Here is a 27,865-nt window from a genome sequence, read left to right as displayed (position 1 = left end):
GTCCTTTTAAGGACGCGTCTTTTTCAAGATGCCTTTCCGCCCCTGTGTCGTTCCTGGATGCGGTAGAAGTCTCTCCGCTTCAGACGGCCACAGGCACTGTCTCGTGTTTTTGGGCCACGATCACACCGAGGCGGCGTTTGTGGATGGTTCATGTTCTCACTGCGAGAACATGACCATGACCACGTTGCGGTCGCGGCTTGCTTTCAATAGAAAGCAAGCCACCCCAGCCGCACCCCGCATTGCTCCTTCTTCTCACGGGATTGAGGACGATGCGGTTGGCGCTGGGGGCGATTTGGGGGCGGCAGCGGGTGCGGTTTCGAAGGGTAGCCCCCCGCGAACCTCCCGTTCCCCTACACGCACGCTGGTCCCCGTCCAAGCTCGCTGCGATAGTGGCTCGCCTCACGGCCTGGCCGTCTATCCTCCCGAGTCCGAAGCAGATGAGCTCGCCTCTGCATCGGAGAGTGCGGTGTCTGATGCCGAGGACTCCCCTGGACTGCCGCCTTCGGGCCAGCAGGCCCAGGCTGAGGCCGACGCTCAGATGTCCGACATGCTTTCCCGGGCCGCCGTGAGCGTGGGGTTGGATTGGAACCCTCCGTGCTCCCCACAGCCTTCACGGTTGGATGATTGGTTCCTGGGGGCAGCGCGGAGGTGCATGATTTCCCGGAGGTGCATGATGAGCTGACGTCTACGTGGAGAGCCCCGCTCTCCGCTCGTCTATGTGCCACCCGCTCCACTCTCTCCACCCTTGACGGCGGAGAGTGCCACGGATACGAGGCGATTCCCCAGGTCGATAGGGCAGTTGCGCACCATCTATGCCCCGGTAGCCCTACCTCCTGGCGCGGTCGCCCCGTACTCCCATCCAAGCCCTGTAGGACAACATCCTCGCTCAACGCGAGAGCCTACAGTGCGGCTGGATGCGCTGCCTCCGCCCTGCATGCGATGGCCCTCCTGCAAGTCCACCAGGCCAAAGCTCTCAGAAGCATGCACGGGGGTGGACCTGATCCTGATGTGCTGCAGGAACTGTGCTCAGCGACCGACCTCGCCCTGAGAGCGACGAAGGCCACAGCGCAGGCACTCGGAGAGATGATGGCCACCCTAGTGGTCCAGGAACGCCATCTTTGGCTCAATCTGGTCGAGATGCGTGAGGCTGACAAGAACCGCTTCCTGGACGCACCTATCTCCCAGATTGGCCTTTTCGGCGACACCATCGAGGACTTCGCCCAACAGTTCTCCGCGGTGAAGAGGCAGACGGAGGCCATCTCCCATATCATGCCCCGCCGCAGACCTGCCGCTACGGGCCCTGCCCCGTCTGCCTGCCGAGGGCGTCCCCCTGCCAAGAAACCAGCTCCTGCTCCGCCTCAACCCGGGCCCAGCTCTCAGCCCCAGCGTCGAGCACCCCGCAGGCGGCACACGCCCCCTATCTCACGAACCCCCTCTAGGAAACGGAAGGCTCCCAAACGTTCCTGAGACAGCCGACCCAGAGCCCAAGACATTAGCTCCGGAGGTGGTAAGACCGCTCCGTCCCCCGGTGGAGGGCCGGGAGGAGAATCCTTTGTTTTTTCATTTACCACACCCCCTGACGGGGGCTGTGGTACCCACATTCTCAATAAAAGAGCTATTTCCTTTACCTCTGGGTCACCTGGCCCACAAATGCCATTCTCACGGCAATCTGCTTTCAGATTACGCCAGTCCCGGTACACCGGACGCGGCGTTCCCGCCTTCCACCTGCCTACGACTGCCCCCCGGCCGGCCGGTTCAGACGAGTCCAGAGGATGCCAGCAGACCTCCTCCTCAGTCACGAACCTGCCCCCTGCCAGGTGCGCGGAGCAAGGTAAGTGCTTTGAGTCTATTCTCAGCACCCCAGCCTCAGGCCGCAACGAAGCCGCCCGACGCTGCATTACCTGTTCCGCCCCGCTGCGAGGCCCCGCCGGGTACGTCCAAAATACTCATCCCTTTGGTGCCCCTAGCGCAGAGCTGGGAAGCGTGGTTTTCGCTTCCCAACGCATCACGCTGGCTGCACCGGACCATTCAACTCGGTTACGCAATTCAGTTTGCCCGGCTCCGCCCCTTCAGGAGCGTCCGCTTTTCCGCAGTACACGGCGAGCATGCCAGTTCCCTACGCGCGGAAATCGCGACCCTCTTAGCCAAGGGCGCGGTAGAGCCCGTCCCTCCAACCGAAATGAGGAAGGGTTTCTACAGCCCTTACTTCATTGTACCCAAGAAAGGCGGTGGCTTACAACCAATCCTGGACCTGCGAGTTTTCAATCGGGCCTTGTTAAAACTCCCGTTCAAAATGCTCACGCAGAGAAATATTCTGGCTGGCGTTCAGCATCTAGATTGGTTCGCAGCGGTAGACCTGAAGGACGCGTACTTCCACGTCTCAATTCTGCCACGACACCGACCCTTCTTACGGTTCGCGTTCGACGGCCAGGCGTTTCAGTACAAAGTCCTCCCCTTCGGCCTGTCTCTGTACCCTCGCGTCTTCACGAAGGTCGCAGAGGCGGCTCTTGCCCCGCAACGAGTAGCCGGCATCCGCATTCTCAACTACCTCGATGACTGGCTTATCCTAGCACACTCTCGAGAGTTACTATGCACACACAGAGACCAGGTGCTCCGGCACCTCAGCCGATTGAGGCTTCAGGTCAACTGGGAAAAGAGCAAGCTTACTCCGGTTCAGAGCATCTCTTTTCTCAGGTTGGAGTTAGACTGTCTCAATTACAGCACGTCTCATGAGCGAGCATGCTCAGTCGGTGCTGGATTACCTCGCTTCCTTCAAGCCAGGCACAGTGGTCCCTCTAAAACTTTTCCAGAGGCTCATGGGGCATATGGCGTCCTCCGCGGCGGTCGCGCCGCTGGGGTTGATGCATATGAGACCACTCCAGCACTGGCTCCAGACTCGAGTCCCGAGACAAGCATGGCACCACGGCACGCATCGGGTAAGGATCACCCCCGCCTGCCTCAAAACACTCCGACCCTGGACAGACCTCTGCTTTTTACGGGCAGGAGTGCCCCTGCAGCAGGTGCCCCGATGCGTTCTGGTCACAACCGACGCCTCCCGGTCCGGGTGGGGTGCCGTGTGCAGCGGGCACGCAGCAGCGGGCCGTTGGAAAGTGGCCCCGCTGCGTTGGCACATCAACTGCCTGGAGTTGCTGACCGTCCTTCTCGCCCTCAGGAAGTTCCTCCCGTTAGTTCGGGACAAACACGTCCTCATGAGATCGGACAGCACCACGGTGGTGGCGTACATAAATCGCCAAGGCGGCGTACGCTCCCGCCACATGTCACAACTCGCCCGCCGTCTCCTCCTATGGAGCGTGCCACTCACATCCCCGGCAAGCTCAACGTCGTAGCGGACGCGATATCACGACAACGCCTGCCCGGCGGGGAGTGGAGGCTTCACCCCAGTCGGTCCAGCTGATTTGGGAACGGTTTGGAAAGGCCCAGGTAGACCTGTTTGCCTCCCAGGAAACATCCCACTGCCCGCTCTGGTACACCCTAACAGAGGCTCCCCTTGGGACAGACACGCTGGCACACAGCTGGCCCTCGTGGCTGTGCAAGTACGCTTTTCCCCCAGTGAGCCTTCTTGCACCGGTGCTGTGCAAGGTCACTGAGGACGAGGAGCGAGTCACATTAGTGGCCCCCTACTGGCCCACTCGGAATTGGCTCTTGGAACTCAGACTTCTCGCGACAGCTCCTCCCTAGCGAATTCCCTGAGAAAGGACCTCCTCTCTCAGGGACGGGGCACGCTCTGGCACCCGCACCCAGACCTCTGGAACCTCCACGTCTGGTCCCTGGACGGGATGCGGAAGAGCTAGCCGGCTTACCGGTGACCGTTGTGAATACAATTAACCAAGCCAGAGCCCCCTCTACCAGGCACCTTTACGCCCTAAAGTGGCGCTTGTTCGCAGATTGGTGTTCTTCCCGAACTGAAGACCCGCAGAGATGCGCGATTAGTGCTCCTGTTCCTACAGGAGAGGCTGAACAGGAGGCTGTCCCCGTCCACCCTCAAGGTGTATGTTGCCGCCATTGCCGCCCACCACGATCCTGTAGACGGCAAGTCTTTGGGTAAGCACGACCTGATCCTCAGGTTCCTGAGAGGCGCCCGGAGGTTGAATCCCTCCTGGCCAGGCCTAGTTCCCTCCTGGGATCTCTCAGTAGTCTTGGCAGGACTCCAGAGACCCCCCTTCGAGCCGCTTGAATCAATTGGACTCAGGGTCCTCTCTCTTAAGACGGCCCTGCTGATCACGCTCGCCTCTATCAAGAGGGTCGGGGACCTGCAAGTGTTCTCTGTCAGCGACACTTGCCTGGAGTTCGGTCCGGCAGATATGTCTGTGATCCTAAGACCGCGACCAGGCTATGTGCCCAAGGTTCCTACCACACCATTCCGAGATCAGGTAGTGAACCTGCAAGCGCTGCCCCGGGAGGAGGCAGACCCAGCCCTTTCGTTGCTATGTCCAGTGCGCGCCCTGCGCATTTACCTGGACCGCACACAGAGCACCAGACGCTCTGAGCAGCTCTTTGTCTGCTTTGGAGGACGGCAGAAAGGGAATGCCATCTCCAAACAGAGGCTCGCCCACTGGGTTGTCGACGCCATCACACTGGCTTATTACACCCAGGCCGTGCCCCTACCCTTGCGGGTCCGAGCTCACTCAACAAGGGGTGTTGCGTCCTCGTGGGCACTGGCCAAGGGCACCTCCCTAGCAGACATCTGTAGAGCCGCGGGTTGGGCAACACCCAACACCTTCGCGAGGTTTTACAACCTCCGCGTTGAGTCGGTTGCGTCTCGTGTTTTGTCAGGTCCGAGCCCGTAGAACTCGGTAACACATAGACCGACCGGCCGGGTGGATCGCTTGCGCCCCAGCACCCTTTTCCTGACGTCAAGGTTAAGTAGTGTGCCTTTTTTCCCAGGGCGCCCCACTCCGAGTCGGGACCTTGGTCGATTCCTCCCCAGCCCTCCGGGTCCGCGGTTCAGCGGAGGAACTCGCCGACCCAAGCCACTGCGGGTACCCTGATGGCTACCCTGTACTGGTATAGGTGCTCCACAGGTAAGGCCTCCTGCTCTGACTCCCCCTGTGTGTATTTCCACGGTTCTGTCCCCTTACGAGCGGACCCCTGTGTCTCCTTTAGGCGGTTACAGCTGCCCTGGTCACCGTGCTGTAGTAACTCCGCCCTTTCGAGGCTGGATCTACCACCGCACCATACTTTCCACACGAGCCCTAAGACGGCCGTGTGATGTGTCTACCACTTTTCCTCCCCAAGATAAAGGGCAGGTGTGGTCTCCGCAGGGTCTGGGTAAGACCACCTTCCCTATATGCGTGTAAGGGCCCCGGCCGTGATTGCTCTATGCGAGAAACATAGAGAGAAAAGAGGCCCAGCCAGGCTGGCCTGTTCCCATGTTGGCAAACATCGCCTTGTTCCCCTCTCAGGGTTACTAGAAGGATCCCGATTTTCGTATGGGGCATTGGGGAAGGGTACGTGCAGCCGGGTACAGATGATGCGTGGCACTGGATGAATCCCTGCCTGCCTCTGCATCGGCAGTTCACGCACACGGTTCAGCACATGGCAACATTGGAATGGGTCCTCTAGTGTCGCTTCTCGGACACAACATGGAGAGAGCGACAGAAGGGGAACGTTTGGTTACGTATGTAACCTCCGTTCTCCGAGGGAGGGAACGACACGTTGTGTCTTTCCTCCGCCATGTCGCTGAACCGAGCCACTGTTGTGGCTGGACCATTTCCGGCTCCTCAGAAAAATCCTGACTAAACTTCCGTATTTGCCCTGCTTAATACCCGTATGCGGGGGCGGGGTATGCAAATACTGACTGCCAACTCTCATTGGCCCTTTTCAATAGGTCAGAGGTGAATATCGGCGCTCAAGAGAGACCCCTAGTGTCGCTTCTCCGACACAACGTGTCGTTCCCTCCCTCGGGGAACGGAGGTTACATACGTAACCAAACGTTTTTTCTCACAAAAACCTAATGTATGGCTTCATATGACTTGGAATATTATGCACTACTTTTATGATAGTTTTATCATGCTTTTGGTTCCTTTTTTAAACTTTAAAATTAAGCACTATCCATTGCAATCGTATTGAAAAGATGGACCGGGATCTTCATTAAAAAACTCCTTTTGTGTTCCGCATAAGAAATAATGTCATATTGTTTTGAAAATCATGTCATGAACAAATTATGACATGATTTTCCTTTTCAGGTGAACAATTCCTTTAAAATGACCTTCCTCGCATATGCAGGTGATATTCCTTCTATCCTCTGTTTCCACACATTTCCGAGACTGTTTCTGGCTCGGCACAAGGTCACAGACGTCTATGTCCCCTGAGCAAACCTTCCCTCAGTAGCATGAAATCAGGACAGATTAAGACTCCCAGCGATACATTTCACAATCTTTTTTTTTTTCGGCAATGCCAAATAGAAGAGTATTACAAATCTCAACTTCTCTCTCTTTATGCACCACTTTGACAAATGCTTGTTAGTGGAGCTGTAAAAAGGCACATCTTAATGGGTTTTATGGGTTTTGTGAGCAAAAGACGTCCTCTCTGACTCAGATTTATGAAGGCATTGATTCCTCCTCTGGCAGACTACCTGCTGGCCTGTATGCTAATAGACTGAATCTGCACATAAAGCCTTGTTGTGCTGATCTATATCACATTTGTCTGGTTGCACAGATGCACTGTCCATGCACCACTGATATATGAGCATGTCAATAACTTCTGTTATAAATAAAACACGCCTGCACGCGGTAACTAATATTTGATCAATACCTGCTGGAAACGAGGCCAGCAGATGCTTGTTGCCAAATAATTAAACAAATTACAGTCTTAATAACCTACCCTGACAATGGGTGTCAATATCTTAAATTAAGCTTCAAGACATTGCCATCTTATAATGTTTACATGCAGCCATTGTTTAATCGAAAGTAAGATGAAGGAAATGAGAAGCCAAACACAACATCCTTAAAAGTCTGGCAGTCATATACTAATACATCAATATAATGTTAGACAGAATGACAGCTTTAGTCACAACTTACATTCATTGTATGGAAAAAAGATGCAATGAAAATGAATGGTGACTGAGGCTGTCATTCTGTCTTATATCTCCTTTTGTGTTCCATGGAAGAGCGAAAAGAGCCTTCTAAAGCCATTTTAGAGCCAATTCTGACATAACTTTTTTTGAGATTCAATCTTGAATGTTGAATTTCGAAATCTAACTGAAGAATCGTGCCCTCTTATGAGACCTGTACTGACAGAATTGTGGTCTGTTTTCTTTCAACATTATGTTTGAGAGAATTAAGGAGAGGCCGTTTTAATAAACACTAGAGAATTTACACTAATGTATTCTCTTCCCTCTGGCTGGTAGATTATAATGAAGATACTGATCATGAGTCACACACAACATGTTTCTTGGGATCCATAAAGCTTCACATGATCTACAGATCCACATGAGCTTTGTGAAGAGAGATGAGATCACATCAGATGAGGTACATCATCCAGTGTCAGTGTCCTAACAATCATTATAAATCATAAGAGTATGAATACATAAAACAACCAAATAATCTTTTCAACTACCACATGTTTGGAAAAGAGTCATGGACAGCTAGCACTTCCACCAAACCATTTAAGCGGTATTTAACAACCTTTTTTGCGTGCAATGCACGGAAGTTAATGTAGCATGAAGGAATGTCACAAGTACAGTGCTACCTTTTCCAAATGGGATTTCTGACACATTACAGGGCCACAAGCTATTCTCACTACGAAAAGCATCCAAGTTGTACACACTCACGTTTGTTTTTGTATTTTCATAAAAAAACCTTTAGGGGCTGTTCACACCCAACATGTCTTTGGGTCCATCTGCACTGCTTTACAATTGTATCTTTTGTAAGCATACACTAGATGGACGTCTCTGACCGTTGTGACGCATCACATTTTTCTTGTCTTGCACAGGAGCACAGTGTCTTGCGCAGGAGCACCACTTGGTTTTAGAAGTAAAAAAGAAGTAAACTTTTAAAAATGTGTTTTCAAGCCCCCCCATGTTCTGCTGTATTAGTTACGTGCACCTAGCTTTTTTAAGCGAAAGGATGTGTTCGGTGTAGGGATTGATTCATTGAAAATTTATTAATTGTCGTTAATACTTATTGATTAATTATTTTCAAGACAAATGTGTTCAATAATCATAACAGCAGACCAGTGTTGGGTAAGTTACTAATTACTAATTACTTCTCAAAATTTTAAACGTAAATCACATTACTAATTACTTTAATTTTAAGTTACTTTCTAAAACACATTAGAATCCACTAATTCAAAAATGTCTCTTTTTCCTCTTTGTTCATTGTTGTACATAAGTCATAACACTCAGCACCTCACATTTCTCCCTCACATAACGAATCGGTTACTAACGTAACCTCGGTTCTCTCTAGATGAGGGAACGAGTATTGCGTAAGCTAGCTTACGCTACAGGAAAGATTAATCTTTTCTGAGATATTGAAGCCAAAAAATTATCCTTAATTTTGTATCCATTGTCAACGCAGTGCGGCAGCTGCAGACCTTGAGCGGGCTAGCTAGCGAGCTCATTGGTTGCTCTGCGGCAACTGCTGCAGCCTATAGACGAGCTTGGGCGAACTCGCGATCCAATGAGAGGCGTCCGCGGCTCACTGCATCAAAGCCCGCCAAAAGGGCGTGACTAGAGTGCATATAAGCGTAGTTCGTAGGCTGGAACCCTGGTTTTCATTGAATGAAGCGAAAAATCGCTCGTGGCGCGAAAGCACGGTCGGTTACGCAATACTCGTTCCTCATCTAGAGAGAACCGAGGATACGTTAGTAACCGATTCGTTCTCTTACGAGAGGTTCTCTCGTATTGCATAAGCTAGCTTACGCTACGGGAACCCTTTGTCAACGCCGTGCGCGCCAAGCATCCACTGCATGAGCCCCAGGGAATTAAGGGGGACCCGGGGGAGCCCTTGTGAGTGGGGAATTAATATTTGGCCGGCAAGAGTGCGGGCCAGTGTGTGTGTAGTACATAAGCACATAGACAGAGCGGCAGTGCCGGTCTGTGTGGACTGTGTCCCATTAATGCAGCTCACCAGGGGAGCTGTAGCGTATTAAACCGCTAGCAGTTTAGCCTGCAGAGCGTGTACTTCCAGATTGTAAAATCTGATAAATGTGGAGGGGGAAGCCCAGCCCGCTGCCACACATATGTCGTGAATGGAAATCCCGCTGGACCATGCCCACGAGGAGGCCATGCCTCTAGTGGAGTGAGCCTTAATGCCTAGCGGGCATGGTAGGTCTTTTGACGCGTACGTGGCAGCAATAGCGTCCACTATCCATCTGGACAGTGTCTGTTTCGAGGCGGCGAGACCTTTGGTGCGCCCTCCGAACGAAACGAAAAGCTGCTCGGAGCTTCTGAAAGATGCGGAGCATGCAGTATACAATCTCAGTGCTCTGACTGGGCAAAGGAGATTGGCATCGCGTTCGCTATCAGATGCTGGTAGCGCCGACAAGGAAATGATCTGTGCTCTGAAAGGAGTACCGACCACCTTGGGGACGTAGCCGTGGCTAGGCTATAAATTGACCTTGGAGTCACTTGGTCCAAACTCAAGACACGCAGCGCTGACAGATAGCGTGTGAAGGTCTCCCACCCGTTTAACTGATGATAGGGCAGTTAGAAAAACGGTTTTAAGTGAGAGGTTTTTCACATCCACGGATTGAAGCGGTTCGAAAGGGGGGGCTTTCATAGCTTCGAGAACTATAGAAAGGTCCCAGATAGGAACCGATGGGGGGCGCGGAGGGTTCATCCTTCTAGCTCCCCTGAGGAAGCGGATGACCAGCTCGTTTTTACCCTGTGACTGGCCGTGCAGGGGTTCAGCGAACACCGCGATGGCCGCCACGTACACTTTGAGTGTGGATGGGGATCTGCCCTTATCCAGCAGCTCTTGTAAAAACACGAGCAGCGGCGACACCCCACATGTCCGTGGGTCCAGGTCTCTGTCGGTGCACCATTTTGAAAACAGAGACCATTTTGACGCATAGAGTCTTCTCATGGAGGGGGCACTAGCATGTATGATGGTGTTTATTACTCCTTCTGGCAAAGCGACGGGTAGTCGTTGATCACCCACGCGTGTAGCGCCCAGCGCTCTGGGTGGGGATGCCAGATCGTTCTGCGAGCTTGCAAGAGGAGATCTGCTCTCACTGGGATGGGCCACGGCGCTGTCAGTGACAGCTGCGTAAGCTCCGGGAACCATGTTTGATTCTCCCAGCGCGGGGCTATGAAGAGCACCGAGTGGCGTGCTTCCTGATCCTCTGCATTACCTGTGGCAATAGCGAGATGGGAGGGAAGGCGTAAGCGGGCGGTTGGGCCAGTCCTGGGCCAGCGCGTCCTCGCTTCGAGAAAAATATTGGGCAGTGAGAGTTCTCTTCTGACGCAAAGAGGTCTATCTCTGCTCTGCCGAATATGCGCCATAACGTCTGGACTGTTTGAGCGTGCAGGGACCATTCCCCTGGGGAATATTGTCTCTGGACAGTCTGTCTGGGCCGTCGTTCAGGTGGCCTGGCACGCGCGTCGCCCTCAGCGAGCGCAGGTGGCGCTGGGACCAACTCAGTATGCGTTTCGTCAGATGGAAGAGGTTCCTGGATCTGACACCGCCCTGACGGTTTAGATAGGATACCACAGACCTGTTGTCCGAGCGGACCAGGACGTGGTGACCCTGAATGATCGGGAGGAAGTGCACGAGCGCGTACTCGACCGCTATCATTTCCAGACAATTTATGTGAAGGAGCTTTTCCTGAACTGACCATAGGCCAAAAACCGGAGAGCCCTCGCAGACCGCTTTATGTGAGTGTGTCGTGATAGGGCCACGGGATGTGTAATGCTTGTGTGTAGAGGTGAACACTGGATTGTGGGCACATTTTCTACACATAAGACATGTTTGCTCTCTGGTATGGACACGGGATGTGTAATGCTTGTGTGTAGAGGTGAACACTGGGTTGTGGGCACATTTTCTACACATATGGCATGCTTGCTCTTTACCAGATTTATTTGGGTTACTGTGAAAACGGCGTTTGAGCGCAGGCAAGCGGGCGTTAACACCGGCTTGTTGGCTGCTGAATCTACCACTGTAGTAGCCTGAAGGAAGGGGACTGACAGGGGCTAAGCTTTGACGGTGGTCCGCCGCAGCGGGACTGATCCGTCGCTTTGTCAACAAAGCTAGGAGGACTTCGGTTGTTCAGGTTTCAGCGCAATTCTAGTCCGAGGCCCGCGGGGCGGCAGTCTGCGGCGGCTGTCTGAGCCTGATCGAGGGCGGCCGCCCTGTCGACGCTGAGAAGTCTGGCTTTGTTGAGCTGGGCGCTGTGAAGAGGCTCGTGCAGGAGGCTCACGTGGGCGGCCTGCAGAGGAGCTTAGCGGACGAGGCAGAAAGAGATTCATAGCTTGTGTGGCTTTTTGGACCTCTGAAAACCGGTCAATGATACCACTCACTGCGGAGCCGAAGAGACCGGATGGAGAGAGCGGTGCGTTGAGGAACGTAGAGCGCTCTGCTTCTCCCATGTTGGCTAGCGTTAGCCACAGCTGTCTCTCGGTCACAGTCAGCGCGGCCATGCACTTCCCTATAGCTTGGGCTGCAGCTTTGGTAGCGCGGAGGGCGAGGTCCGTAGCACTCCGTATGTCTGCAACCGCCTCTGGATGCCTGCTTTCCTCATCCCACTCCCGCAGAAGGTCCGCTTGGAGAATCTGTAGGACGGCCATAGAGTGCAGAGCAGATGCAGCTTGGCCGGCGGCGGAATAGGCGCGGCCGACACAGGCGATAGTTGTTCTGCAGGCCTTAGACGGGAGCACTGGTTTAGACCGCCATCTCGCGGAGGGCGGGCAAAGGTGTGCTGCTACCGCATCCTCGACCGGAGGGATGGAAGCGTAGCCCTTCTCAGTGGCGCCGTCCACCGAAGCAAGAGAGGTGGAGATGTGGGATTGGACCCTGGCCGAGAAAGGCGCGTTCCATGATTTGGAAAGCTCGGCGTGGAGTTCCGGCAGGAAGGGAGCGGCCCAGGTAGCGGGTGCTGCGTGGCGGCAGCTCTGTAGAAAGCAGCCGTTAAGTCTGTTGGGTGCCTGCTCAAGGGGCGGTGACCACCCAAGCCCGAGGCGGTCGACGGCCTGTGTGAGGAGGCGTGTTAGTTCCCCTTCGACTCCGGCGCGGGTCCTGCTGGATTCCTGGGCCGAGGAGGAGGCGTGTGAGCCTGACCACTCCTCGCTATCCGAAGCCATGATGGAACAGCCCTTATCCTCCGCTTCTTTGTCCGAGATGGCAGCAGAGCAGCCGCTCGGCGGCAACTGCGCGTCCCGGGTGGGCGGGGAGGGTGAAGGCGATGCTCGAGGGATGGGCTCCGGCGAGGCAATCGCTTCTACCACTGTTTCCGGCAGCCTTTGAGTGCGCCGCTTTTTCCTGCGTGGCTGAACGGAAGGCGGCGCGGCGGCTACGGTCCTGAGCGCTTCGAGTCCAGCCCGCAGGGTCGACATCGGCAGCTCCTCGCAGAGATCGCATCCGCCTTCGGCGAGGGCGAGCTCTGCATGCCCCAGTCCCAGGCAGAGAGCGCAGATGATGTGGCGGTCTCCGGTGCTGAGAGGAGCGCGGCATAAGGCGCAAGTGGAGTGAGGCATCTTAAAAAAGACGCTCGTACTCTTTTGTGAAGTTCTTTAAGAACTAGCTTGCTTTTAAAAAGGATACGTCGCCGGATGGCGTAGCTCACAGGACGGCTGAAGGTGGCGAAGACAGCCGGCTTCTTCGAGCGCTGTCCACGCTTGCTTGATGCCCCTCGAACGGCGACACGGCTTCCGGTTCAGTGATGCGAAGAGCTTCGCTGAAGAGATGAAAATCAGGGTTCCAGCCTACGAACTACACTTATATGCACTCTAGTCACGCCCTTTTTGGCGGGCTTTGATGCAGTGAGCGTGCGGATGCCTCTCATTGGATGCGAGTTCGCCCAAGCTCGTTTATAGGCTGCAGCAGTTGCCGCAGAGCAACCTATGAGCTCGCTAGCTAGCCCGCTCAAGGTCTGCATCTGCCGCACTGCGTTGACAATGGATACAAAATTAAGGATAATATTTTGGCTTCAATATCTCAGAAAAGATGAATCTTTCCCGTAGCGTAAGCTAGCTTACGCAATACGAGAGAACCTCTCGTAAGAGAACTCATTATATTACAGACCTCACTCAATCCAGGTCTATAATTCATGCATAAAAAAATTCGACATAAATAATATTACTTCAAAAACATGTGTAATGCTAATAATGTACTTAAAAGTAACTAGTTTAATTAAAAGTCAGTAACTGTAATCAGATTACAATTATTTAAAATGTAACGAGTTACATGACCTGTTTTTCCATAAAAGTAATTTGATTACAGTAACCAATTACTTTGTAATAGCCTTACACCCAACACTGCAGCAGACATTGATGAGGCTGTCTGTACAGTCATCTGCTGCTAGAGAATGCTTGCTCTACTAATGAACTAATGTTTTCTGCACACACCGTTATAGTGTGTTAAAGTACAACATGACAACAAGCAATGTTGATCTTGTTTCATCCCAATTACAATTATATCAGCAATCGTTGGGACAGCATGAAGGCATATTCAGCTGATATCTCACCATCATCTTAGAAATGGTATGTTAACGAATAACAAGTCCAAAAGTCCGTAATATCCCATGATCCTCAACGTGATGTTTTAATGAACTCAAATATGTATACAGTTTATATGATACACTGTATCTTTTATAAAAGTTATTTTTAACATATATCATTACCATTAACAGTATTTAAACTCACAAATTTGTATTAAACATGGCCTAAAAGCATTAAAATATACTGAAATAAGATTATTTAGGAAAATGCCAATACTTGCATTCCTTAAGTGTATTAATTTAAATAATATTTAAACAATAGGCTACGTGCACATAGTATTATGAGTCCTCCATGTGCGTTTTGCGATATTAACATTAACAGTTAATCGATTAATTGATCTGTAATTTCTACGATGACTGATTATGAAAATGTCATAAATTGACATGCCTAGTTCAGTATGAACAGCCCCTAAAAAGATCAACACAATATTATGATTAAAAGACAAATGAAAACAGAACATCAAAGGAATAGTTCACCCAAAATTATAATTCTCTTATGATTTACTCACCCTTATACCCTCTCAAACTCATATGACTTTCTGTCTTCTGCAGAACACAAATGAAGATAAGTTATCCAGATAAAGGGTTTGAAAAAGGGTTCAACACTTCCAAGCTCCATGCGCAATGAGATTCATATGAGGGAAGTGAGCCGGCGTGCTGGTCAAGCTCCACACAACAGCTTTCGAACAGCGCTGCCAAGTATTCATCTAGCAAATCTCCACTCTCCTAACAAAACAAACAAATACATCTCCTCACCCATACAAAAAAGGACTTTTCAAACTCTGGTGCCTTGTGCTTCACAGAAACTGGCTGAGTGAAGCCATTCCAGACAGTGAGTTACATCTGCTGAAAGCCCAGCAGATGTAACTCGCTGTCCGGAATGACTTCAGAGCGGATCGCATTGCGGAGTTAACGGAGAAAACGAGAGGTGGTGGAATATGCTTTTACATCAATGAAAGTTGGTGTACAGATGTAACAACGATAAAGAATATGTACTGAAGATGGTACAGCACTCACAGTACCAACTGTAATCCTTTCTACTTGCTATGGGAGTTTTCCTTATTCTGGTGAGTGTTTATATTCCTCCCCATGTGTGCGTGAATGCAGTACTGCAACAGCTGGCTGATCAGATCACAGACATGGAAGAACAGTACCCGGACTCATTTATTATCATTCTGGGAGATTTTAAAAAGCTAACCTCACCCGTGATCTGCCAAAATACAGACAGCACATTGCATGCCCCACCAGAGACAGAAATAAATTGGATCATTGCAAAACGTCTCGGGTTATGACTATAACCCTTGTTCCCTGAGAAGGGAACGAGACACTGCGTTGTTGAAAACGACTCTTTGGGGAACGCTCCTTAGCGTGCGCCTCTGTAGTATGAATGAAACTATTCCAATCTTGATTGGTGTTGCGTCATGACGTAACATGTGACGGCATAACCGGATGCATAAAAGTGACGCCGGCACACACACACATTAGCCTAGCGATGAAGCAAGCCGCTCTCAGGCCTTGAGGGGCGTGGCAGGACGACGCAGTGTCTCGTTCCCTTCTCAGGGAACAAGGGTTATAGTCATAACCCCAGACGTTCCCTTCCGAGGGAACTCGCACTGCGTCGTTGAAAACGACTCTTTGGGGAACGAATGCCCACTAGGCCACGCACCGAAAAAAGGCCTGCCCTAGGGTGAAACTGAACTCAGGCACTCAGCTAGGACGAGAGCACATGTGCGCCAGGCATACTAGGGAGGTGCAGACTATAAAACCTGATGAAAGTGTGTGGGGTAGCCCAACCGGCTGCCTCACAGATCTCCTGGAGGGGTACTCCCGATAAGAGAGCCCTAGAGGACGCCATGCCTCTAGTTGAATGAGCCCTTACGGCCAAAGGTGAAGGCAAATTGCGCACCTTGTAGGCCGAGATAATAGCCTGAACAATCCAATTACTAATGGTTTGTTTCGAGGCAGGGAGCCCCTTTTTAGGTGACCCAAAACACACTAACAGATGGTCCGACCTCCTCCAAGAAGAGGACCTCTCGAGGTAAACGCTCAAAGCTCTGACAGGGCAGAGCAAATGGAGCCTCTCTTCTTCTGCTGACACATGAGGTGGAGGATGAAATGCCTGCAGGACCATAGACTGTGCCGTGTTAGACGGCACCTTAGGCACATAGCCAGGTCTCGGGTGCAAAATGGCTTTAACTCCGCCAGGGGCAAACTCCAAGCAAGCTGGCGTCACTGCCAGGGCTTGAAGATCACCCACCCTCTTTAGAGAGGTAATAGCTAAGAGAAAAGCCATCTTGAACGTCAGGTCCTTGGGCGAAGCCGACTGAAGGGGGCCAGGGATAACCCTTCGAGAACCACCGCCAGGTCCCAGGCAGGAACCCTGGACCTGGTTGCCGGTCTCATCCTCCATGTACCACGGAGAAAACGAATGACCAGCTGGTGCCTCCCCAGAGGCCCATCACTCAGTGGCGCATGGAACGCCGAAATGGCAGCCACGTACACCTTAAGTGTGGAAGGGGAGAGACCCGCAGAGAAACGATCTTGAAGAAACTCCAGAACTGAAGCCACCGGGCAGTTAACTGGATCTAATTCATGTTCTCTACACCAAGTGGAGAACACATTCCACTTGAGGCCATATAATCTCCTAGTAGACGGAGCCCTAGAACTCAGTATGGTTTCAACCACCCCCGCTGATAGACCAGCATTTAGGTACTGAACCCCCTCAGGGGCCAGACCCACAGTTTCCACAGCTCTGGACGAGGGTGGAAGACTGTGCCCCCTGCCTGAGACAACAGATCCCTCCTCAGAGGAATCTGCCATGGCGGAGCTATCAGGAGTGAAATTATGTCTGAGAACCATACTCGGGCCGGCCACATCGGGGCAACCAGAAGAAGACTGATACCCTCTTGGCGGACCCTTTCCAGGACTCCCGGGAGCAGAGCGATCGGGGGAAATGCATACAGGCGAAGCCTCGGCCAAGCCTGTACCATGGCGTCCAACCCCAGTGGGGCTGGATGTGAGAGGGAGAACCAAAGTGGACAGTGGGACGTCTCTCGAGACGCGAATAGATCCACTTCCGATGGTCCAAATTTGTCCCATATTAACTTCACCACCTCTGGATGAAGTCTCCATTCCCCGACCTCAGCCCCTGCCTCGACAGGATGTCTGCTCCCTGATTCTGAACCCCCGGAAAATATATATTGCTCTGATAGACAGTGTTTTCCCTTGGGACCAAAGAATTATCTGATGCGCCAGTCTGCACAGAGGGCGCGATCTGAGTCCTCCTTGTCGGTTCAGATAAGCTACCACTGATGTATTGTCCGAACGTACTAGGACATGGTAATAACCTTTGATGTCTGGAAGGAAGCTCCTCAGAGCCCTGAACACAGCCAACATCTCTAGACAGTTTATGTGCCAAGAATGATGATGGTCCTGCCACAGACCCCTGGCAAAGCCAGTGAGGGAGGCGTCTGTCGAAACGGTTTTCCGGTGACATGACGCTCCCAACACTGGCCCTTGGGACAGGAACCAAGGTTTCTTCCATATTAGCAGAGAACGAAGGCATCTGCGCGTTACTCTGATTATACGAAATGGATTCCCCTTGGGGGAAAACCCCTTGGCTTTCAGCCACCACTGGAGGGGCCTCATGTGTAGAAGGCCCAAAGGTATAATGTTGGATGCCGCTGCCATGAGGCCCAGCAGTCTTTGAAATTGCTTTACAGTGATAGCTTGGCCTAGCTTTAACCCAGACACCATCGCCAGAACGGACTCGATACGTGCAGGAGACATGCGTGCCTGCATCGTAACTGGGTTCCACACAACACCCAGAAACGTTGTGCACTGGGATGGTTGTAACACACTCTTTTTTTGTGTTGAATCTCAACCCCAGACTTCGAATGTGGCCAAGGACGACATCTCGATGCCGAACCGCCATTACTCGAGACTGGGCCAGAATGAGCCAATCGTCGATATAATTCAGTATGCGGATGCCCTGAAGTCTCAGTGGAGCAAGAGCTGCATCCATACATTTGGTGAATGTGTGGGGAGAGAGTGCTAGGCCAAACGGAAGAACCCGATATTGGTAAGCTTCGCCCCCGAAAGCGAACCTCAGGAACCTCCTGTGACATGGAAGGATGGATACATGAAAATAGCCGTCTTTTAGATCTATCGTGACAAACCAGTCCTCGGATCTGATCTGACTCACGATGACAGGAATAGTGAGCATTTTGAACCTGAACCTCCTCAAAGACCGGTTCAAAACTCTGAGATCTAAAATCGGCCTCAACCCCCCATCCTTTTTTGGAACTATAAAGTACCGGCTGTAAAATCCGGACTCCCTGTCTGAATGAGGAACACGTTCTATGGCCTCCTTTAGCAGCAGAGATTGCACTTCTTGTTCCATCACCTGAGCCTGCTCCGGAACCACTGTAGTCTGCACCACCCCAGAGAATTTGGGGGGTGCCCGAACTGCAGTTTGTACCCTGATTTTATTATATGCAGGACCCATGCAGATATGTTGGGAAGATGATTCCATGCCTCTACAAAATCTACTAAGGGAACCAGCCTCTCGAGGCTGGTCTCGGGTGTTTTTTTAGCACTGTTCTCGACTTCCTGAAGCGAGAGACCGGCAGGATTTAATCGATACGGTGCTTGTGACCACAATTGATGCTTGTTTTTTATTTCTTGACACGAACGGCACGGTGTGCGTTCGCTGGAAATTGATGTGGCCCGAAGCGTCAGAGACGGCGGGAAACCGACACCGATTCTCTGAGGACTCCGCTGCGAGAACAACCTCGGTTGCTCTGCAGCGGGGGGGACAGCCCTCCGAGATTCTACCACACCGGTTAGGACCTCTTTCCCGAAGCCCTCCTAGCCTTAAGGACGTCCCTCAGGTCGCCCCTCTGGCTGGAGGGCTTCCGCTGGGAGCGTTTCCTCTGTTGCCAAGCTCCCGGAGGAGGGGCTCTAGAGGAAACGCTCTCCCTTTGCTCTGCGCGGTGCGAGGAGCTGACTGATGGCTGGGGCTGATCTGCTTGCCCCACCCTACTCGATTTAGACGCTGCTTTACGGGGGAGGAACTGTTTAAATGCCGCAGATTGTTTCCTCGCCTCCTGAAACCTGTCGACGACCGATCTCACGGTGTCGCCGAACAAGCCAGAGGGCGAGAGTGGAGCATCAAGCAAAAAAGATTTATCCTTTTCTTTTATCCCTGATAAATTCAGCCACAGATGCCTCTCCGTGGCCACCATAGCTGCCATAGAGCGGCCAATAGCGCGGGCCGTCTCTTTAGTGGCCCGGAGAGACAGATCTGTGGCTCTACGCAATTCTGCGACATCTTCAGGAGTTGGCCCCTCCCCCTCGTCTAAATCTTTCAGGAGGTCAGCCTGGTACACCTGCAAAATCGCCATAGAATGCAGGCATGAACCAGCCCGACCTGCCGCCATGTAAGCCCTGCTTATTAAAGCAGATGTATCTCTGCAGGGCTTACTAGGCAGCGCCGGGGTTTTAAGGGAAGATGCCGTCTCAGGAGAGAGGTAACCAGCTAAAGCCTCCTCCACACCAGGCATCTTCCCATAGCCCATATCCCGTGCCCCCAAAACATCACTGTAATCAACCACACTGGGGCTGGAGACACGGGACGAATGCGGTTTATCCCACGATCTCGAGATCTCTTTGTGGAGATCGGGGAAAAACGGCAAACCCCGGCGCTGAGGTTGTGATCTGTGCCGCAGGAAACACTCGTCTAACTTGCTTTCACCTTGCGTTCCCTGCTCATTTTGTGGCCAGCTGATACTAAGTCTGGCCACGGCACGCGTCACAACCTCAATCAGCTCCTCATAAGCTTGGCCGAAAACTGCCGTGCTTGGCTCACGGTCGTCCGCATCGATGCTGAGCATATCCACTTCCTCGGAAGCAGAGAGCTCAAGCATCGGGACCTGATCATGGGCAGAAGAAGCCGCGACGCGGGCTTCTGCACCACTCACAGTAGGCTCGGGATCCTCAAACGAGGAATGAGAAAGTGCCGCAGCAGTCTCATTCTCATCTGCAAGATCCCGCTGCGAACCCCACGATCTCAATCGCCGCGCTGCCTCAACAGACGCGGGACCAGAACCGTGGGGAACGCGAGCCTGACCATGCTCGTCAAAGCACGCCAACCGGGAGCGCAGCACTCTCAAGGGTAGTGCTTCACAGTTTTCACAGGCAGTTCCCTCGAGAGCTGCCTGTGCATGCTGCACTCCCAAACAGTTCACACACAAAACGTACGTGTCCCTACCCGTAATGAAACGAGGGCAGGGGTGCACACACTTCCTGAACTGTTCGGTGACCATAAATATTGAATCAGACAAACAACACCAAATAAGACAAACAATTCAACATAGAGCGCTTGCTGAAGAGCGAAAGCTAATGTGTGTGTGTGCCGGCGTCACTTTTACGCATCCGGTTATGCCGTCACATGTTACGTCATGACGCAACACCAATCAAGATTGGAATAGTTTCATTCATACTTCAGAGGCGCACGCTAAGGAGCGTTCCCCAAAGAGTCGCTTTCAACTACGCAATGCGAGTTCCCTCGGAAGGGAACAACAATAAAGGATTTATTTAACATACAACAATGACAAACAATGGTTTACAGCAAAACTCTAGCTTCATCAGGCCAAAGAGGATGCTTACATAAGTGGGGATAAAATCTTTTACAATCAGGCCAGGAACACACTGAATATGGAAATAAGAGAGGCTCAAAGAAGCTACTTTGATAAACACGTTTTCAGCTAATGACCCTGCATCAGTGTGGAAAGGCCTATATTTTTCTAAATTCAAGACACCATCCCCCAACACTGTAGGGAACCAACAACTGGCTGATGACTTTGAAAGGCCCAGTCTCACACCCCACACCTGCTCAGACCTTCACTTCACACAAACCTCAACACCTCCTGTAACCCCCTCCTCCCCCCTCCTGCTACTCAACCTGCACTTAAGATCTGTGAAGAGGAGGTGTTCCGTGTCTTCCAGACACAAAAGACAAGGAAAGCAGAGGGCCCAGACAGTGTTTCACTCACTTGTCTAAAATCCTGTGCTGACCAGCTGTCCCCCATCTTCATACAGATATTGAATAGATCACTGGAGCAGTGTGAAGTTCCCTGCCGCTTCAAATGCGCCACCATCATTCCTGTCCCAAAGAAACCTAAAACCATAGGAATTAATGACTACAGACCCATGACTCAGAGAGTGGTGGTGGCGTAGTGGTCGAAAGCACATGTGCTAAAGCACATAACTGTTAATCAGAAGGTTGCTTATTCGATCCCCATGGCCACCACCATTGTGTCCTTGAGCAAGGCACTTAACTCCAGGTTGCTCCGGGGGGATTGTCCCTGTAATAATTGAACTGTAAGTCGCTTTGGATAAAAGCATCTGCCAAATGCATAAATGTAAATGTAAATGTGAAGTCATTTGAGTGACTGTTGTTGTCCCACCTGAAGGACAGGCAGCAGCTAGTGAGACAGGGGAAATTCACTTCCAGCACATGAACGATCAGCACTGATGCTCCACAGGGATGTGTGCTCTCCCCACTACTTATCTCCCTGTATACCAATGACTGCACTGCCAAGGACCCCTCTGTAAAGCTCCTGAAGTTTTCAGACAACACTACAGTCACTGGTCTCATCCAGATGACGATGAATCTGTATAAATAAGGGAAGTTGAACGGCTGACTGACTGGTGCAGTCAAAACAACCTGGAGCTGAAGTCACTCAAAGCAGTGAGGTCATTCAGGTTCCTGGGCACTACCATTATACAGGGCCTAAAGTGGGAGACCCACATTGACTCCATTGTGAAAAAGGCGCAGCAGAGGTGTTACTTCCTTTGCCAGCAGTTCAACCTGTCACAGGCGCTGCTGATACAGTCCTACTCAGCAGTCACTGAGTCTGTCCTGTCTGGTATGGTTCAGCTACGAAATTGGACATCAGAATACTACAAAGGAAAGTTCGGACTGCTGAGAGGATTAATGGTTGTCCCTGCCTTCTGCTCAAGAACTGTACACTTCCAGATTGAGGAAAAGGGCTGGAAAATCACTCTGAACCCCACTCACCCAACCGTCAGGGACAGGAACTGTTTTTTTTTAACATGAACACATACAACTACCCCATTTAGCAATAATTTTGTGCTATAGCTTAGTTTAGCTTAGTTTATTGATATATTAATCCAACATACCCTACCTCTTCTGCCATACATTCCCTTACATCTGTATCTAACAGATTTGTACTTGTTCTTTTGTCTAACACAAAAATTTTTGTCTTATTGTGTATTTCTATAAATACTTATATTTTCTATTCACTTTTTTATTCCATTTAAAAAAAAAATGTTTTATTGTTTGTGCACTGGAACTTCTGTCACCAAGACAAATACCTTGTATGTTTAAGGATACTTGGCAATAAAGCTCATTCTGATTCTGATGTTCTGTATGGATATATTCAGATAACATCTCAATCAAAATATCTTCATTTGTGTATGGCAAAAGAAAAAAAGTCATCTGAGTTTGAGACGGCATAAGGGTAAGTAAATGATCAGAGAATACGATTTTCCGGGTAAATTGTTCATTTAATATGATATCCTTGAAAATGAAGAAATCTGCAAAAACTATACTGTACCAAAGGGATTCTCATTCCTGATTGAATAAGACATTGCACCATTAAATAGCTTCAATGTAGTTACCACAACTACTTTTTGTTAGTAGCTTGCAGTGTGGGAAAAAAACAGTGTGTGACAGTTTCAGTGAAATGCAATGGGTTAGTGACAGAACTCAGTGTGTAGAAACAGAGCACAAGCAACATCAGCCAGCAGCTCACCCATCAAGGCAATATTCTGGGAGACCCACTTTTCAAGACACACTGGATGACAAAGCCCATTAAAAGATAATTACATGCACAGTTCTAAAGATATACAGCTCTGCTGAAGGATTGTAAGAACAAGTATTTGTATTTATTGGTCTTCTGAACCATGAGGGCAATGAGATCACACTTTCTCTCTGGGGTGAGTTGTGTGCCAAGAGAATATAGATGTGAAATAATTAAACAAAAGACCTGACATTGCAGTTCACTGAGGATACCAGTAATAAAATGTCACACTGCACTCAGAGGAGAGACAGAAACAAAAATTATATGAACATGAATATTCCCATATATAAAGCTATAAATGTACGCAATTAAATTACAAATAGACTAAATAGAAATAAAAAGAAGTTAACATCCAGCTGGCATGGGGTTATTCAATGTTTTATTTGTGGTGCAAGTGCATTTGAGGACAAGATAATAATAACTGAAGATATTCTGAAATGTATGGGGAAATGCTGAGAGAAGTGGTTCAGAAAATGATAAAATGCAAACTGTGCTTTGGTATGATCATACTCCAGTACAACGAACAGGATGTACTCATGTATCTTTGTAGAAAAAATCTATTTGAACAGTATGTGCTATTAGGGCTGCACAATTAATTGAAAAATGAATCGCGATTACGGCTGCCACGATTATGTAATCATAAAAACTGACGATTTCAGCATTCAATTTAAGTCTGTTGTGTTAATGTATTCTATTTACAACATATTTTTGCAGCGGTTGAGTACTCTAACCAATCACTAACATGTCCGTTGAGCAATGAAACGGCAATGGCCAATAAGAGCCACTTAGATTAGTCCTCCGTCCTATCTGTAATGACAACTGATCCTATGAGCCAGTTTTAAACCATCGGAATGCCCAGATGCTTGCTTTATGTTTTAGCTCTGTTCGCGTGGCACATGAAAATTTATACTGAAGAAACATCACCTGACATTTGACAAGAAGCTGTAGAACAAGAGCGAAAAGTACTTTGTAAATATTTTGGATTCATTGCATTTTGCACCGCTCGCTTTGAATCTAGATGTTAAATACACTGCAAATGAGCAACACGACAATAATAAAACGATCCTGTTCTAATAAAGGCACAGATGCAGTGTAAGTAATTGATTTATTATGCTGATTAGACAGCTTTGTTTTTAATGAGAGTGCAGAAAATGGTGCGGTGCGTCACTGAGCTCGCACCAAAAAATATCTAACGATGATCTTACTTGAACAAGATCACCTTTGAAGATCTAACTCGCCACCTAAGGGCTTACTGAATGCAATAAGTAACTTCGTTTAAATAGGCTGTTAATAAGTTTGAATATGCCATATTATTTACTGTATGTGGACTAATAATTTAAGCAGTAATTTAGCAACAACTACATTTATTCTGCCATCAATTTTCTATAATTTTCATTTGCCTTACCGTAACAAACATTATTACAAAATAAAATACAATATAATGCTTAAAAGAAACTGGAGTTCAGCTCATGTCCACCATTGAAATCTGCTACTCTGAAGAACCACACGGTTGCTTACTTTGTGACATAACGGTAATTAAATTTTTTAATCAACATTAATAATCGCGATTAAAATATCAACAGCAATAATCGACAATTATGAGTTTTGCTATAATCGTGCAGCCCTATGTGCTATTATGAGTATTTGAAGCTCTGTTCTTTGCATTATGTACATAAAATTAGTTTAATTAAATATCTTTTTCACACCAAAAGCGATCGTGTCACTTTAGAAGACATTAGTTTAACAGCTGGTGTCGTATGGATGAAGATTATGCTGACTGTCTGTGAATTGTGGACTTTCAAAAGAGAAATCACCATTCACTTGCATTTTAAGGACCTAATGATCTAAGACATTTCTCTATTTTTCTTCAAATGTGTTTTAGTGAAGAAAGAAAGTCAAACACACCTGGGATATCACCTGGGAAGTCACAACACAACAGAAATATGCCAAAAAAAAGAATGTAATTCAAACACAACACACCAAAATTAAGCCAAAATACATTGGAAATAAGAACCGGTAAAAAGAAAATAAGCCACAAAATAACTTCATTAAGCCACAATTAATGAACTAAATAAAGTCACAACCCAGCAGATTTAAGACAAAACACAATAGAAATGAGCCAAAAGTTATACAACAAAATTAAGCCAAAATACCATAGAAATAAGTCACAATCCATCAGAAATAAGCCACACAATAATATACATGAACCACAACAGAACTAAATTAAGCCAAAACACAACATAAATGATCCAAAACAAAATTAAGTCACAATACAATTAAATTAAACCAAAACACAACTTAAATGAGCCACAACACAATGAAATTAAGGCAAAACATATAAGAAATGAGTCACAACACAAATATATTATGCCAAAACACAATTTAAATAAGCCACAACAAAGCAAATTTAAGTTATAACACAAAAGAAATGAGCCATAACACAACAAAATAAACGTCTGGAGATTTTCAAGTATTGTTCCTGAGGTTGGGCCTTGTAAGGCTTCTCATCACTTATTTATTTATTGGATTAATTCATGATGAATGAATATCTAAATCTAACAACATTTTTTTTAGGTTTTAACCTGATCAAGTCATCCATCTTCACACCCTCTCCTGTAAGAATCGTGCCCTCTCATGAGACCTGTCTTGAAATGATAGTGGTCTGTTTTCTGTTACCGTCATTTTTGAGAGAATTAAAGAGAGGCTGTTTTAATAAACAGAAGAAAAGTTACACTGATGGATTTTCTTTGGCTATTCTCCCTTGGGCAAGTAGATTATCTTGAAAATATGGAGCATGAGTTAGACATAACATGTTTTGTGGGACCCAGTAAACCTTCACATGATCCACTTGAGCTTTGTAGATAAGATCTTTCAAAGTCTAAATAGCTCCTGTGGAATCATTAGCTATATGTACCCGTGGCTCCTTTCCAAGAGTAACACCATTTTTCAACATAATGTTTGCAATATTTTAAGTTCTTTAAAATCATACATGGAAACTGTACTCCACTTAGAACGTGTGTGTTGTTTTGGAAAAGAGTGCTCGACTGTACTTACCAAGTGGACAGATACAAATGTAGTCATTGACCAGATCAATGCAGGTGCCTCCATTAAGACAAGGTCTGGACCAGCACTCATTCATATTCTCGGAGCATGTTCGGCCTGCATAATGGACATACAAAGAGACAATATGAATAACAAAGTGCTGTATCATTTCAGGTTATACTTCTGTGACAAAAACAAGATTGATGAAGATGTATAATTGTTATTAATTTTCTAGATGAGAATAATTCCCACAAAAATGAATGAATCTAACATTCTAAAGAATTTAGTATTTTTTTAAGCGAGTTAATTTTATTGCCACAAGAGGGTCCTGACAATAAAATGCAGCTATTACAAGGACAGTCCCCCCCTTACGCAAGACAATGGTCACAACTGTGATTATGAATATACTTTCATATGTTGCAAGTACATTGGCCCAGTGGCGTAGCAAAGGGTGGGTCGGAGTGGGCTTGTGCCCACCCAAATTAGACCCAGACCCAACCAGAATATTACAGATTATTCTTTCACTTAAAATATATATTTATAATATAGGGCAAAACTTGGCCCATCCATTTTTATTGAGGCCCACCCAAAAGTAGTTTCCTGGCTACACCCTTGCATTGGTCTCAAAAGGTATTTGGACACTTAAGTCTTACTGTATGAATGTCTTTGCATTATATAAAAACAATATCACTAAAAGTGTAAATTATTTTAAAGATCGATTGTACAAACACACTTTATGAGCAACACATGAACAAAAAAATATTATAAAACAAAAAATAGTTGGTTTTCTTATTTACTTTCCCAGCAATAATATTGTTTTATTTTGTAATTTATTTAAATCTGTTTCTCTTTCATTTTTGTGTGCAAATAAAAAATAAAACAAATTTCCAAATGCATTGTAGGGCCACTATATAAACATCCTTTCAAGTATAAATACATTTCAGAGGAATGTATTATCATATTATCACTTCCAAGACTTTTCTGCATCGCTAATCATTATTAGAAATATGATTAGAAATGACATATTAGGGATATAAGAGATATTTGATCTCTTAACCATGCGAATCATGATTATGCTAATTATAAAACATTTCCTCAGTAATCTTGTGAGGAATTCTAAATCATATACAGTGTATTGGAAAACAATGAATATCAAAAGGCCAATGTTCCTCAACAATGCAAGGACAAAATCTGTTTCACAGTTGTTTCCCACCTCAGTAATACCTTTGAGGATAACACTGCACTTACCGTGAAATCCTGAAGTGCACAGGCATTGGTAACTCGCCACCAAGTCAATACAAGTGGCGCCATTGGCGCAGGGGGAGCTTTTGCATTCATCTGTCTCAAACTCACACAACATTCCCTCATATCCCAGCATGCAGTGACATGTGTAGTTGTGCTGTTGATCTATACAGACGCCATGCTCTGAACACTGATGTCCACCGCAGAAGTCAATGTCGAGCTCGCAGTGGACTCCAGTGTATCCATGATCACAAAGGCATCTTGGGATGTATGAAACAATATCTCTTAATGGAATCCCAAAAAAGCATCCAGACACAGAACCAAAATATAATTTGTTTGCTTGCCAGAAATATTTATAAATTGCTTTGTGTTACAATAAATTATGAGTGTCAGACAAAAATATTTACTTTTAATTAAACATTTTAATTAATAGAAATGTTTAATAAAAATGCAATTTATAATGTATATATATACAACTATAATAAATATAATGTAATGCTATGAAATATATCAACTTCATATGGAAACTTCATACAGTTTTTATTTTATTATTAGTTTCAATCCAATTCTAAGGCTTTGTGTAACATATAAATGACATATGGGTGTGCTTCATTCAGAAGTGATAATCTGTATGCCCTGTTTACCTACCACTGTAAGAGTTTTGTAGGGATGAAATGTGGAATAAAACAGGCTGAACTATGTTAACTTTTGAAGTCACCAGTAAAATTCTGTTTGTAACGATCGTACTATGTGGCCATCATTATTGTATTAAATTCGAAGTGCCCAGTGAAGGCATTAATTATGGCGTTCAGAGCATAGTATTTTTTGTCGTTGCAAAACCTGATCTATAACAACCATCGCGCACAGCAAATGATGAAAAAACCACATGAAACCCAATCTGACCGTTCAGACTGAGACGCATTAAGAAAAATGTCAAAATCTGAAAATCTGGTATTTAATATGTTTTTGCCCTGTTCAGACTAAAAAAACCTAAACGGATTTTGTTGACTACATCCAAA

The 27,865-nt window shown here is 48.0% G+C and overlaps 1 protein-coding gene across 1 annotated transcript in view; it reads right to left on the bottom strand.

The window, feature by feature from the left end:
* The window catches only part of eys (eyes shut homolog), a 313,033-nt gene that overhangs the window by 235,869 nt on the left and 49,299 nt on the right, over positions 1 to 27,865 (bottom strand). Inside the window, exons 10-11 of the mRNA XM_052089876.1 lie at positions 26,853 to 27,106; positions 25,617 to 25,721 (exon numbers count right to left, since the gene is read on the bottom strand). Of these exons, the coding sequence (XP_051945836.1) occupies positions 25,617 to 25,721; positions 26,853 to 27,106 (359 nt within the window). The remainder of the gene's footprint in view (positions 1 to 25,616; positions 25,722 to 26,852; positions 27,107 to 27,865) is intronic.

Source organism: Xyrauchen texanus, chromosome 24, assembly GCF_025860055.1.
Source record: "Xyrauchen texanus isolate HMW12.3.18 chromosome 24, RBS_HiC_50CHRs, whole genome shotgun sequence".
Classification (NCBI taxonomy): domain Eukaryota; kingdom Metazoa; phylum Chordata; class Actinopteri; order Cypriniformes; family Catostomidae; genus Xyrauchen; species Xyrauchen texanus.
The sequence above is the reverse complement of the archived record's forward strand: the minus strand, read 5'-3'. Positions and strand labels throughout refer to the sequence as shown.